This window comes from Lutra lutra, chromosome 5, assembly GCF_902655055.1.
Source record: "Lutra lutra chromosome 5, mLutLut1.2, whole genome shotgun sequence".
NCBI lineage: Eukaryota > Metazoa > Chordata > Mammalia > Carnivora > Mustelidae > Lutra > Lutra lutra.
In genome coordinates, this window is record NC_062282.1 from 85512036 (window position 1) to 85525686 (window position 13651).

General features: G+C 44.0%; 1 protein-coding gene across 1 annotated transcript in view; it reads right to left on the reverse strand.

Moving 5' to 3' along the window:
* DPYSL3 (dihydropyrimidinase like 3) overlaps nt 1-6318 on the reverse strand; it is a 114201-nt gene extending 107883 nt beyond the window's left edge. Inside the window, exon 1 of the mRNA XM_047730161.1 lies at nt 5648-6318. Coding sequence (XP_047586117.1) covers nt 5648-6037 — 390 coding nt within the window. The 5' untranslated portion in view covers nt 6038-6318. The remainder of the gene's footprint in view (nt 1-5647) is intronic.
* Between the last annotated feature and the right edge of the window lie 7333 nt (nt 6319-13651).

Below are 13651 nucleotides of genomic sequence, written 5' to 3' on the forward strand. Positions count from 1 at the left end.
CCAAGTTTGGGTAAATAAATATAGTCCCAGATTCGAGTGTGACCTGGGGGCCAGGTAAGCAAGAGCCTTTTTTCCCAGCCTAAGGGCAAATTTTCGTTGGTCAGAGCAGCTTTGTAAAATTCACATGCACTCCAGGCATTCTAATGTTTTAGAGAAGCCCTTATAAACATAGAATTCTATTTCCAGCTGTCTTCCCTTATGCAGGACAAGGAGAACTCCAGTTTCTCTGGATCATTTTGAAAACTTTTCACCCAGGACCAGAAAAGCACATGACAAGTGATAAAAAGGTAAGCACCACAGCTCACTTGTTTCAAATGCTCTCCTCCTACAGCCAGAACCCCTACTGACTTCACAAAGGAAACATCTTGCACAAAAGTGGCCCACGTGGGAAGCAGGGAACTCGAAGAGACCCATGGCTCCTGAAAGGGCGTTATTGATAGATAATCATAATGTCATTAGTTTGTTTTCACTGGATGACAGAGTCTTCGCAGTATCATTTGCTCTTGGCAGACCATATATCGTAATTCTCCTCCCGTTCGTAATTTCTTCACTGCACGAAAACCTCTGGAAACCATCTTAAGAAATGGTGAAAAATATTTCCTTTCCATTTAAAATTGCTTTTTTATGTACTTATTGTCAAAAGTTATAAACAAAAAGTTGTATGAGCCAACCATGGAAGATTTTTTGGCAGTATAAATGTCTATCATAAGAAAAATCTAGCTGCATTATTTAACAGGGTGTTTACAGGTGGGTCCAGAATCACAATTTAACACCCAAGTCATACTTCAAACTTGGCACTTGGCACTCAAAGTGTAACTGAGACTTTTTTTTTTTTTACTTTTATTCTCCCACACAGTTTTGTTATAAAACTTCTTCATAATTTATTCATTTATTAACTAAACTCATTTCCTTCAGGTAGGAGTTAATACGTAGATATGCTCTAGAAAGGGTATTGTGAGTTCACTGAGACATGTTTTTAAAATCTGTCTTACTAACTTTATATTCGGGGTGCCTGGGTGGCTCAGTCATTAAGCATCTACCTTTGGTTCAAATCACGATCCCAGGTTCCTGGGATCGAGCCCCATATCGGGCTCCCTGCTCAGTGGGGAGCCTGCATCTCCCTCTCCAGCTCCTCTGTGCTTGTGTTCCCTCTTTCATTCTCACTCTCTCTCTTTCATAAATAAATAAAAAATTTTAAAAAAACAAAAACTTTGCATTCAACTTGGGAAAAAAAGGATCTTGCAGCAACTGGTTTCATAGGCTGAGCAAGTGTTCTAGTATCCTGAATAAGGGGTTGGCAGCAAGATAGAGGAAGGTTCTAGAGGTGTGGTGGAAAGCTCTGTCCTTGCCCTGCATGCGAGTAACATGTCAGTAGCAGACACAATGGTCTGAATTAAAATAAAGCAGCAGCCTCTCTGTCTGGAAAGAAAGACTCAGAACTCAGAAAAAGGGATGCTGGACTCAGAAAAATCAGTTACTAAACTCAGTTACTGGGCGCCTGGGTGGCTCAGTGGGTTAAGGCCTCTGCCTTCGGCTCAGGTCATGGTCCCAGGGTCCTGGGATCGAGGCCTGCATCGGGCTCTCTGCTTAGCGGGGAGCCTGCTTCCTCCTCTCTCTGACTGCCTCTCTGCCTACTTGTGATCTCTCTGTCAAGTAAATAAATAAAATCTTTAAAAAAAAAAAATAAATAAATAAATAAAAATAAACTCAGTTACTAACTCAAAGTTACTAAAATCAGATACTAAACACTTAGTATCTAGGAGTTTCAATTTCCCTATCTGTAAAACCATATTCTTTGATAATATCTATGTCTACATATATAGATATCAGGTACACAGAAAGTGCTCAAAAAGAGTATTTATTATCAAATCTGTGGATGGTACAAAGCTGGGGAGAGGGATGCTATGTCACAGAATTAAGGTTCAAAATTATCAGGACAGAAAGATGAGCTAAGATGGTGATAAGTATTATGAAATGAATAAAAATAAAATCCCATAATTAAAGGTTTTTGGTTTGTTTGTTTGGTTTCTGGTTAAGTTCAGTTGTACCGGTACAGAATGGAGACATCCTGACTTAACAGCAGCTGATGTGAAAAACTTTCTGAACACTTGAATGACAGAGAACGGACTGTGGAGACAATAGCAGCACATGGATACTGAATTATTAGGTGTAATCTCGTACTACAGAAGCATATGTTGTCTATAAATCAAAGAAATGAACTAACCTAATACATTTTGCCATGGCCATATGCCATCTGGAACACTAGGTTCAGTTCTAGGCACCACATTTTTGAAAGAATATTTATAAAATATATTATAACCTTAAAAGTAAATTGGAGGGGTGAAAGGCTTACATTACAGGAAGGCTGAAGAAGCTAGAAATATTAAGGCTAAAAAAGACAATTTTAAAGAGAATGTGATAATTGCCCTGAAACATATACAGGGCAGTAAAAAAAAAATCGAAGAGTAAGATTGATTAATTTGTATCGAGTACTTACTATGTGCAAAGTTGTCACTGTTATCTACCCTTGCCGGTGAGAACGCCGGGCACAGTGGTCGAGTTATATACTCAGCGTCTCGTAATTTGAGTGGGCGGAGCCAGGTCCCATCCCAGTAGTCCCGCCCCAAACCCAGGAGGGATATTAAAACTATATTCCAAATATTTCTAACCTCTGTCTTACAGGATCATGGTAAAATTGCACCCTCCCCATTCTTTTGAGGTTAGACACGGATTAATGAGTTGCTCGGGCCAGGGAAACGTGAACCTAAATCATCTCTGCGACTTCAGCATGGGAGTTCAAGAGTCTGTGAGCAGCTCACCCTATGTTCTTGCCAACATGGGTGCGTCAAGCTGAAACTTCCATCAGGTTATCCATCTAGCTCCCTGCAGGGGAAATGATGAGCAGACCTGCCCTGCTGACCCTTGCTGATCAGTAGCAGGAGCAAGAAATAAACTGTTGTTTGCTTCAGCCACTGAAATGTGGGGATTGCTTGTTACTGGGGCAATACCCAAACTTTTCTGACAGCTAAACAAACCCACAAGCTTCAAGTCACTAAAGTATCTCAGAATTTAAAAAAAAAAAAAAAAAAAAAAACACCGAACTTTATTTTTGTATTTTAAAAGGTCAAAACTAAGAATAGCTTATAGAAACTACAAGGAGGGGGCCCCTGGGTGGCTCAGTGGGTTAAGCCTCTGCCTTTGGCTCAGGTCATGATTCCAGGGTCCTGGGATCCAGCCCCGCATCGGGCTCTCTGCTCAGCGGGGAGCCTGCTTCCCTTCCTCTCTCTCTGCCTACCTCTCTGCCTACTTGTGATCTCTGTCAAATAAATAATTAAATGTTTAAAAAAAAGAAAAAAAAAAGAAACTACAAGGAGGCAGATTTGGGCTTAATTTAAAATTTTTAAAGTGAAGTTTTCCAAAAGTTGCTTCATGAGGTGGAGCACTCCCTGAAAGTGTGGTATTTAAAAAGAGGCCAGAAGGGACACCTGGCTGACTCAGCCAGCAGAGCATGAGACCCTCAATCTCAGGGTCATCAGTTCAAGCCCCATGATGGGCCTAGAGTTTACTTTAAGAAATTAGAAAATTTTAAAAATATATCAAAAATAAAATAAGTAGAGGCCAGATGATCACTGTGCAACTATGTAGCAAGAAATATGGCTTAATTAAGGAGGTTTAATGTAACAAACCTTTATGGAGCACCTCCAATGTGCCAGGCCTTTTAGCCACAGTGAAATCCAAACACACAATCCCTATCCTCAAGGAAATAGCCATCAAGTACATAAGTAGATAAGGTCTGCTGACTCTTTCAGCAGTGTGATTCAACCAAATTAGAGATAATAACATGGCCTGCATGACGCTGACAGCAAGCCTGAACTTAGAAATAACCACGTAGCACAAGAAATCCTGCTGATGCTTAAGTTGTATTATTATTTTTCAATTAGGAGCCAAAAGTATAGGGTTTGCAAAAGGAAGGAAAACGAGAGAATTTCTGGGTTTACAGGAAGAACATTTTCCCTTTCTTTAGTTACCATTCTTAAATCTTGCAAACCAGGCATATTATCTGGCTTACATCAGGGTATTCCAGCAAAGGGAACAGCACTGACTCACAGCAATTGTTACCAACCTTTTCCATCACTTCTCCCACCCCATACGGTCAGGACAGGAACATTACAATCCTATCAGCTCAGACCTAAAGAGAGGCAATAATCTTCCTGTAACACCATTCTTAAGTTTAGATATCAGTCACAGCTTTTCCAAAATATCAGAAGTTTTTCCTAAAAGGATGACATGAGCAGGGCCTAGGGGAATCCCATATTCTAAGGACAGTATGAAAATCACAGACTAAATGAGTGATTGCGAGGGACATGGACATTGTTTCCCAATGGCACCCTTACAAAGTATGAAGTTCAGTGCTTTCTTTCCCTGGTGGTATCAATAATTAAAGTTTTGTTTGTTTTTTCAAACTTCCAAAAATCAAGCATTGCGGAGATAAGCTATCCTTTGACTGGCTCGCTGCATTTGAATGGAAAAACATCTAGAACGTGGGTAAGCATTAACTGTAATTGCGCTGGGGCACACATTTCCATTTCGGGTTATTATTCGTATCAATATTTACACAATCATATATGCGGATGGATTTTGCAGCCATTATCTACACAAGAGTGACGTATCTGACTACTATTGTTCCCCAACTCAACAGCATCAGTTTGAACTTTGAATACTGGGGCTCTGCCCAGCCCCTGAATGTTCTGAACTATGGTTCTGATTTTCTATGACATAAACAAACAGATGAGAGCAAGCTGGATTTCAATGCCATACCTCCAGTCAGTTCAGTGTGGCATGAGTTTCTCAAAAATCCACATACAGAAGAAATTGGCTTTGGCACATGCAAGAGCCGCAGAGAATTTGCAGCTTGTGCGTGTTTAAAGCGCACCCTTAATACTCTGGCCTATTTTCAAAAATAAGTGATATTCTTCCAGAGACAGCTGGATCCCTGTGGTACCCAGTCTTGCAACAAACTACGTGCATAAATGTACACTCTACAAACACAGATGGGAAATGTCGATCTAGGACAGAAGAAAGGCACTCAGATTAGGGTGTTTAGTCTAGTGGCTCCCACACCCAAAAGTTTCAGGGACAGAGCCTGATGTTTGGAAGAGGGAGAGGGGAGACCGCCCATCCTGTACGTTCATCCGGGGACTATGGAGATGACCCCATTTTCCCAGCGCCAGTTTGCCCTCTGCCCTGGTGACCCGGGTTGAGATTTAATCGAGGGCCAGAGTGGGCCAAGACAATCGTGCTGGTGGTTTACTGAGACGGAGAGAAGGGCTAGAAATCACTAAGCCTCCGCGGCTGGCGGCGCGGACACACCCACCCAGACCCGCTGGCCTGGGGGTGAGGCAAGGAGGCGGCGGGGACCCGCGCACCCCGGTCCCGCGCGCACGAAGATGCTGCCACGGGGGACCCGCGCAAATCCGGGTCCAGGCTGAGAGGTCGCGCGGTAGCTCAGCAGAGGATGCCCTTTTCCTCCTCCTCCCTGTCCCCCGTCCTCAAGCGAAGTAAGCCGGAGAAAGTTGTGCCCGGGTCGGGGCGCCCCGGGTCGCCAAGGGAACGAGGGCTGGAGAAGAAGAGCCCCGAGCCCCCTTACCTGGTCCTTGGGGCCGAGGTTCTGCAAAACCTCCTTGCCGGTGGCGCTCCGGATCTCCACCCCGGCAGGCGCGGGCGAGGCGGGCGAGGCGGGCGCGGGCTCCCTGCCCTCCTCCCGGCCTTGGCCCCGGCGCGGGCTGTCCCCCTCGACCCCCGGCCGGCTCCCCGAGCCGCGGACGCTGCCCTGGTTGCTCCGGGGAGTCTTCGCGCCCCGCTGCCCCACGCTCAGGGCATCGAAATCCAGCGTTTTGCTCTCGAAGGCGCCCTCCACGTTGCAGAACATGCCGCCGTACTTCTGCCGTGGGACCTGGTCCGTGGTGCCCGGCCTGGCCAGGTACACGGGCAGATCGTCCTCGTGGGAGCTGTCCCAGCCCCTCCGGCCCGAGGCCATGGTTCCAGCGCACAGCGGCCCGCGGCTTCGCTCCCCCAGAGGCGGAAAGGGCAGCCGCCGGCAGCGTGCGCCGAGCCACAGTGACTGGGGCGGGAGGAGGCGCCTGAGCGTTCGCGCCAGAGGCGGCAGTGCAGCTCCGGTTCCTGCCAGTCCCCAGCCAGCCAGCGAGCGCGCGGCGCAGGGGCCGGGGCAGCGGCGCGCTCCGCCACTGGACCTGTCGCCCGCCCGTCGCCCCTCGGCGCGCACCCGACCCCAACGCGGCCTCACAGGGTCGCGCGGCCTGGCTGCCCTTCGAAAGTAGAAATCCCAACTTGCCGCGCGCGCGCGCACACACACACACACACACACGCATGCACATTTCCCGCTCGCCCAACAACCCCCAGATTCACACTCAAGAACTTGCCTCACTCACACGTGCACACACACCCTGTTTTACCCACAATGACTTCCGAGTTTGCTTCCCAAAGACAAATCCTTCTGCCCCGCTCTTGCACACAAACCCGGTTGGCTCAGGTGTGTTCATCTGAAAGCCAAATTCTGATTTACAACAACACACAGACACACAAAACTCAGGTTTACCACACTCACAGTCCCTAGACTTTGCTGACTCATAATCCCAGATCGGTCTCATTCTCATCTTAGAACGGTCTCACAACTGTCCCCAGTTCTAGAATCTGCCTCACAAACCTGCACCCTCAGAAAAGACCTCCTGAATTGGTTGAGAGACAGAGAGAGAGAGGAGACCCTCTTATTTGGCTGACAAATCACAAAAGCCTATAACTGACTCACAGACAAATCTCCACTTAAACTATTCTTGCTTCATATCTAGCGCCCTAGACTGTGCTTTTTACCCATCTATAACGAACCTCACAATTACCTTACAGGTCACAGACACGTGCACATCCCTAGACTGGGCCTTGTAAAATACTTCTACTACCCCTGTCCATTCGACAAAACCCGAAGCTAACCCTTCACATGCTGACTGAGGTTTACCTCAGTCAGAACCCTCCACACATCAACTAAGATTGACCTCAAGAAAAACACAACTAAGACTTTGCCTTCTCCTACCTCCGTTCCATACAGATTTTACTTCTGCACGTGCCTGCTCTCACAACCTCATTCTCCTCCCTGAGGCCACCCACAAATACGCCAACCCAGGCTTTGCCAATAAACAGAGTGGGCAAACGGCACAGCTCACGTCGCATCTGCACACACAGCCTACATCCAGATCCTGCAGTGCCCACATTAAACGAGGTCCCCTTTCAGAAACTCTCTCCTTAATGTATCCATTCAACAGAACCCATGCCTACTATGTATGCCCCTATCCCGAGAGACTGGAGTGACGGGGTTAAAACAAGGCAGATGGGGGCCCCGCCCTCAGCAAGAGTGGCCTCTGCAGCCACCCACCTAGGTAGCACAGTCACTATCTGGCGTGAAACACTGAACTTTCTTTTGTGATCCTCCCTCACTGCATCGTAAGCTTCTCGAGGTCAGAGATCTGGTCTTTTCAGTTTACCATTAAATATCTTGAGCCCGGAACATCTGCAGGCACAGAAGAGGAACTCCATAAGTCGTTTTTTAATAAATGGGTAATGATAAGAATAATAACAACAGCAACAACAGGGAACATTTATGGATCTGTCGCTGTGTGCCAATCACTACTATAATTGTGTCACATACAGTAACTCAATGCTCAGAAGCATATGGCAGGCGTCTCTGTGCACACTCCATCTTTGAAGGCATCTGCAATGAATTTGATCAACTGAAACTCGCAAGTCCGATTTGGGAGAGTAACTGGGATATTGGAAAATGGATTTCATAGCAGGATTGTGACCGTCATGAAAGGTTGGAGGATGGAAGTTGACGTGAACTCAGATCAAAGACAAGTATGTTGATGCAAGTTGTGCTTGCTCCCCATCCCCATGAGGAGAAAGATGCTTACTGAACTGCCCGTGCTCTATCAGATTATTATAATTTCTTAAGCTGACTTCCTCTGGGACACTGCTCCTTTTTTTGTTTGTTTGTTTTTGTTTTGTGCTGGTTGCCAACAGACCCAGAAGTTCACATGAGAAATTGGTAATATGGGCTGTTCCCTCCCTCTTTGCTCACACAGGTGATTTCCCTCCTCTTTCCCGTTGCTCTCACCCTCTTCCCCATTCATTAATTTATATACAGACCTTTAGAGGGACATTTGCTATGTGTCCAGCACTGTCCTGGGCTCCCTCCTCTGTAGAACATAATTCTAAAGGGAGCAAAGAGATGATAAATAAGAACAATCAGGTCAGACAGTCATAAGAGTTATAAAGAAGATAAGATTCCCAGCTTTTAGATCGGTGGGTCAGGAGAGTCTTCTCCCTCTGACTCTACAAATGCCATCAGCACCAGCGCCATCAGCAATGGCAACAATAAATAAAGATATTAGCTGACATTTATTAGGAATTTATTCTGTGCCAGGCTCAATGCAAAGGACTCTTCATACACTATCTTGATTAATTTTGGTTAGTAGTATCTTAATTAACAATACAAGTCACATACTATTATTTCTTTTTTACCCGCAAGAGGGCTGAGGCTCTGAGTAAATGACCAGGTTATGACAGAACCATAACTAGAAGCAAGGTATGTGCAAAAGGTCTGAGGTTTCCTTTGAGAGGGGAACATTCTGAATGTGGATGCGTGCTCCCATGGGCTTGTGTGTGGGGGCGCTTGAGCGTAGGGAAGTCCCGTTGTTGCAGCTTCATTGCCTCACCACTATGTTTGTTGCAATGTATAAGCTCCATAATTACATTTGTTGATGAAACATCACATCTAGAAGTCAACAGCTGCATATACACATGTGTTTAATTAAGAAACCAAAGCAGCCTTTAGAAGAAGGCTGAAATGGGATTGGCTGATCTGACTCCAATTCTGCATCTACGTGGCCTGAGGCTAAGGGTCTTATTTAACTTCTTGATGTCTTTCTGCTTTATATTTGCCTCACCCACCTAACAGGATTAGAAGGATTTCTTTCTTTGAGTAAGACATTGTGCTAAGAACTTCCCATGTATTGCCTTAACCTTCACAACAACGCTGTAAGTGTGGTGTGATTACCATCCTCACTTTACCAGGGGAGAACATGAAGCCTAGACAAGTTAAGTTTCCTGCCCAAAGTATCACACAAGTACTTCAAGCTAGAATTCAAACCCTACTAGCTAGTGCAGAGCCTGTGCTCCTAAAAACCACCCCAAGACAGGGTTCAGTTATAAGGATTCAGATAGATGATAATGAGAAGACCAGAAGTAAGGTGTTAACAAATCAAAAAATTCTAAGTGCCCCACTTGTTTTGGGGCAAAGGTAAATTTTAAGACAAACACTCATAAAAATATCCTACCAGGGGCACCTGGGTGGCTCAGTGGGTTAAAGCCTCTGCCTTCAGCTCAGGTGATGATCCCGGAGTCCTGGGATCGAGCCCCGCATCAGGCTTTCTGCTTGGCAGGGAGCCTGCTTCCCCTGCTCTCTCTCTGCCTCTCTGCCTACTTGTGATCTCTGTCTGTCAAATAAATAAATAAATATATTTTTTAAAATAAATAAATAAATAATATCCTACCAATGTCCTCCTATCAAAGGCATTAGTCTCATGAACACAGGCCAATCTTACCACATCTGTCCCTAGTAAGGTAGAGGATGCATTACTTAAGATAATCACGAACATAAAGGCAGCATCGTGCCTCTGGTCACCTTAAGTCATGATTCCCAGGGAAGGGTTTATCTAAAGCAATGTGCAAAGAGCAAGCCGTTTCCATAACGCGGGCAGCAAAATAGAGCTTTCAACTTGTCACACACCAGATCTGATTTGCATTTCCTGTAACTCTGCAGTAAATGACTTGCCACTTCCCATTGACGTGACTTGTTATGTGAGCGCATGGCATATCCGATTATAGCTTTAGGGAAATGTATTCCGGAGACATCTATTACCTATAGATCAACAGAAGGCAGAGACTCCTCTGTAGTAAGCAGTCCATGCTCTAGCAATCCTGATATGGCAGCACACGGAATATCCTTTATGCAAAAGAAATTGCACTGAATTCTTATGAAGCAGAAATCTACCCAACAGAAGATACAATTTTAATATTAAGGCTGTGCTGCCATGCTCAAAATAAGGAGAGAATGCAGGAGTTATGCACTTTTCCTTGATTCAACAGTGAATTAAAATATTTCCGATCGGGGCTCCTGGGTGGCTCAGTAGGTTAAGCCGCTGCCTTCGGCTCAGGTCATGATGTCAGGGTCCTGGGATTGAGTCCTGCATCGGGCTCTCTGCTCAGCAGGGAGCCTGCTTCCTCCTCTCTCTCTCTGCCTACCTTTCTACCTACTTGTGATCTCTGTCTGTCAAATAAATAAATAAAATCTTAAAAAAAAATATTTCCGATCAAAATCCACCTTGTCTTTTCCATCCTTGAATTGCAGGAATTTGAACTTAAGTTATTTCTGTCCCACCCTATAGGTACAGAGATTGGAGACGTCATTTTTCAGCCCACAGATGTCATGTATGTATGAGGCAATCTCTGCAAAATATTCAGTACTCCGCCTGACAGATAGGTGCTCAATAAATTTTAGTTTCCCATTTCTTCAGGGTACATTTAGCTACACCATTAATATCACAGTTTGTGATAATGGGCTTGACCTTCTCTTGTAACTTCAGCTTTCCAGGGTTTTATGGAACAAATTGAAATTATGATAATGTTTGATATACATGTTAAAAATTCACTACTATTTTCAATACACCTATCACACCTGAAGAAGTCTGACAGGCTACTAGTGAATTTTCAGCTCAATACTTGGTGACCAAAGTGTTCATTAGAAACCAAAAAGCAGGTTATTTCTCAAATCTATACACAATGTTAAAACCAGTTTTTTAACATATTTTTAATAATCCTCATTGTGCGTGCAGAAAAATTCCTGCTATTCATAAATATATATATGTAGGGAGAAAAATCAACAAGAATATATATCAAAATATTCATAAAGGGAGAGTTGTAAGATTATAAGTAAGTTCCAGTTTCTTCTTTCATGCAATTCTATATTTCCAAAATCTTTATGAATGTGAGTTACTTTATATACAAAAGATTTACTTTTTTATTTGAGAGAGAGAGCACGAGCAGGATGATGGATAGAGGGAGAGGGGAAAGAGAATCTCCAGCAGATGCCCTTCTGAGCTCAGAGCGCTGGGGAGGGTTTGATCCCCATGACCCCAGATCACGACTCAAGCCGAAACCAAAGTTGGACATTCAACCGACTGTACCACCCTGTACACCCAGGCGCCCCATAATGTTAATTAATTAGTTAATTAATTAGACTGAGAGAGAAATTGACAGAATGCTTGTGAGCACGTGTTGGGGGGAGGGTCGGAGAGAGAATCCCAAGCCAACTCCATGCTATTCATGCTGAGTGTCGGGCTTGATCTCACGACCCTGGGATCATGACCTGAGCCGAAATCAAGAGTTAGCTACCTACCCAACTAAGCCACCCAGGAGCCCTCAGAATGTTTTTTAAATATGTGTCCAGGATCTTATTTTACATAAAAACATGTTTATTGAACATGTTAAAAATTGCTGATAGAGAATTATTGAACCGAGCTGTTAGCTCCCTACTCTATTATGAAGATCAATTACCTAAAAAGAAAAAAAAAAATTACATTCCTCATCAGAGGCAGGGTGTCACCTCGTGCAAAAACCGTATCAGCAGCTGGACAACTGAATGGGAAAATGATCATTATGACGAGAACACGAAACAAGGGCTTATAAATGTCCTCAAGGCAAATCCTTTCCACCAAAGGATTAGTTAATAAGACATGACATGATCACCTTCCTACTGAGAAGTTGTTGGCGTTTCCTTCGCAGTTTTTGTACACTGAACATCTCTCTTTGATGTTGCTATTCTCAAATGTTCAAAAGCCAATTCTAGTCACAGAATTTCCTTTTGCCTTAAGTGGAAAGGAGACAATTGTTAGGTAGTTGCTGACCAATATGATAAAAACAGATATTCACTTCAAATGCTTTAGGCTTCTAGTTTCCTTGGTGTGGGTTCACAGGTACAATTTAATCTCCTAAGTGAAAAAATCTCTAAGGAAGGGCCAGCCATAACTACAGGGTATACAAAATCATAACCATAACCAAAACAAAAGACAAAAAAGCTATAATCTGTCCAACTGCTTAACAGGCACAACGGTTCAAAATCTGTTTCCAAGTCTTATTTATTTGTTTGAGAGAGAGAGAGAGAGAACTCACAAGCAGGGGGAGGGGCAGAGGGAAAAGAAACTTCCTGCAAGAGTAGAAAGCCCAACACAGGGCTCCATCCCACCACTCCAGGACCATGACTCGAACCGAAGGCAGATGCTTAACTGACTAAGCCACCCTGACACCCTGTTTCCAAGGTTTTAAAGAAATGTGCCTATTTTGTTATTTTTTTCCAACTATTTTTCCTAATTTTTGTCCATTTACAAAAGCATTCCATTGGTTCTACATTATTGTCATAACAATCTCATTCTGATTTTTTTTAAAGATTTTATTCATTATTTTGACAGAGATCACAAGTAGGCAGAGAGGCAGGCAGAGAGAAAGAAGGAAACAGGCCCCCCACTGAGCAGAGAGCCCGATGCGGGGCTCACTCCCAGGACCCTGAGATCATGACCTGAGCAGAAGGCAGAGGCTTTAACCCACTGAGCCACCCAGGCGCCCCTCATTCTGATTATTTAAAATACAGGGGCGCCTGGGTGGCTCAGTGGGTTTAAAGCCTCTGCCTTCCACTCAGGTCATGATCCCAGGTCCTGGGATCAAGCCCCGCATTGCATCAGGCTCTCTGCTCAGTGGGGAGCCTGCTCCTGACTCTCTCTCTGCCTGCCTCTCTGCCTACTTGTGATCTCTGTCAAATAAATAAATAAAATATTTTTAAAATAAAATAAAATAAAAATATTCTCTCTTACTTATTGCCATCTAAAGATATTTTTTAAAAAGCAGTAATGAATCCTTGTCTGTTTTTCTTTCCCTTCTGTCCTTCCTTTTCAAAGAAAATTTCAAAACTACAGAAAAGCAGATGGTAATCAACTCCCATGGACTCACTCTTTAGAATTTGTAAATGTTAACTATTCACCATGTTTTTCCTATATTTTCAAGCATAAAAATATAGTAGAGTTCAAGTGCCCCTAACTGTTCTACTCTCTCCTCCTCCCTCTGAAAAAAGAACCAATAATCTGTATTGATCTCTCATATTCTCATAGAGACTGCTATCTGTTCTAACTTCATCCTTTCATTGAGATTTGTAAACCTTTTTTTTTTCCTGCCAAATAAACTACTGTCCTTGTTTAATGATTTGCCCTTAAGGAATAACCCAACCAAGAATTTGATATACAGAAACCCCTCACTCCTAGAAGTCTAGCTAAGGCTTGAAGCAGTGCCTGTAGGGTTTCTCCTGCTAAATAATGGTAATCATCTAGCTCATTTATCGGGCACTCACACTCTAAAAGTAGGTGTGTGTCTTTAGATCACGGGTGTCTACATGGACCAATACTAGCTCAGTTAGAGACAAGCCAAAAGCCAACCTTTTCCTCTTGAAGGGAATATTTTTGTTATCCTCCTGATTTGA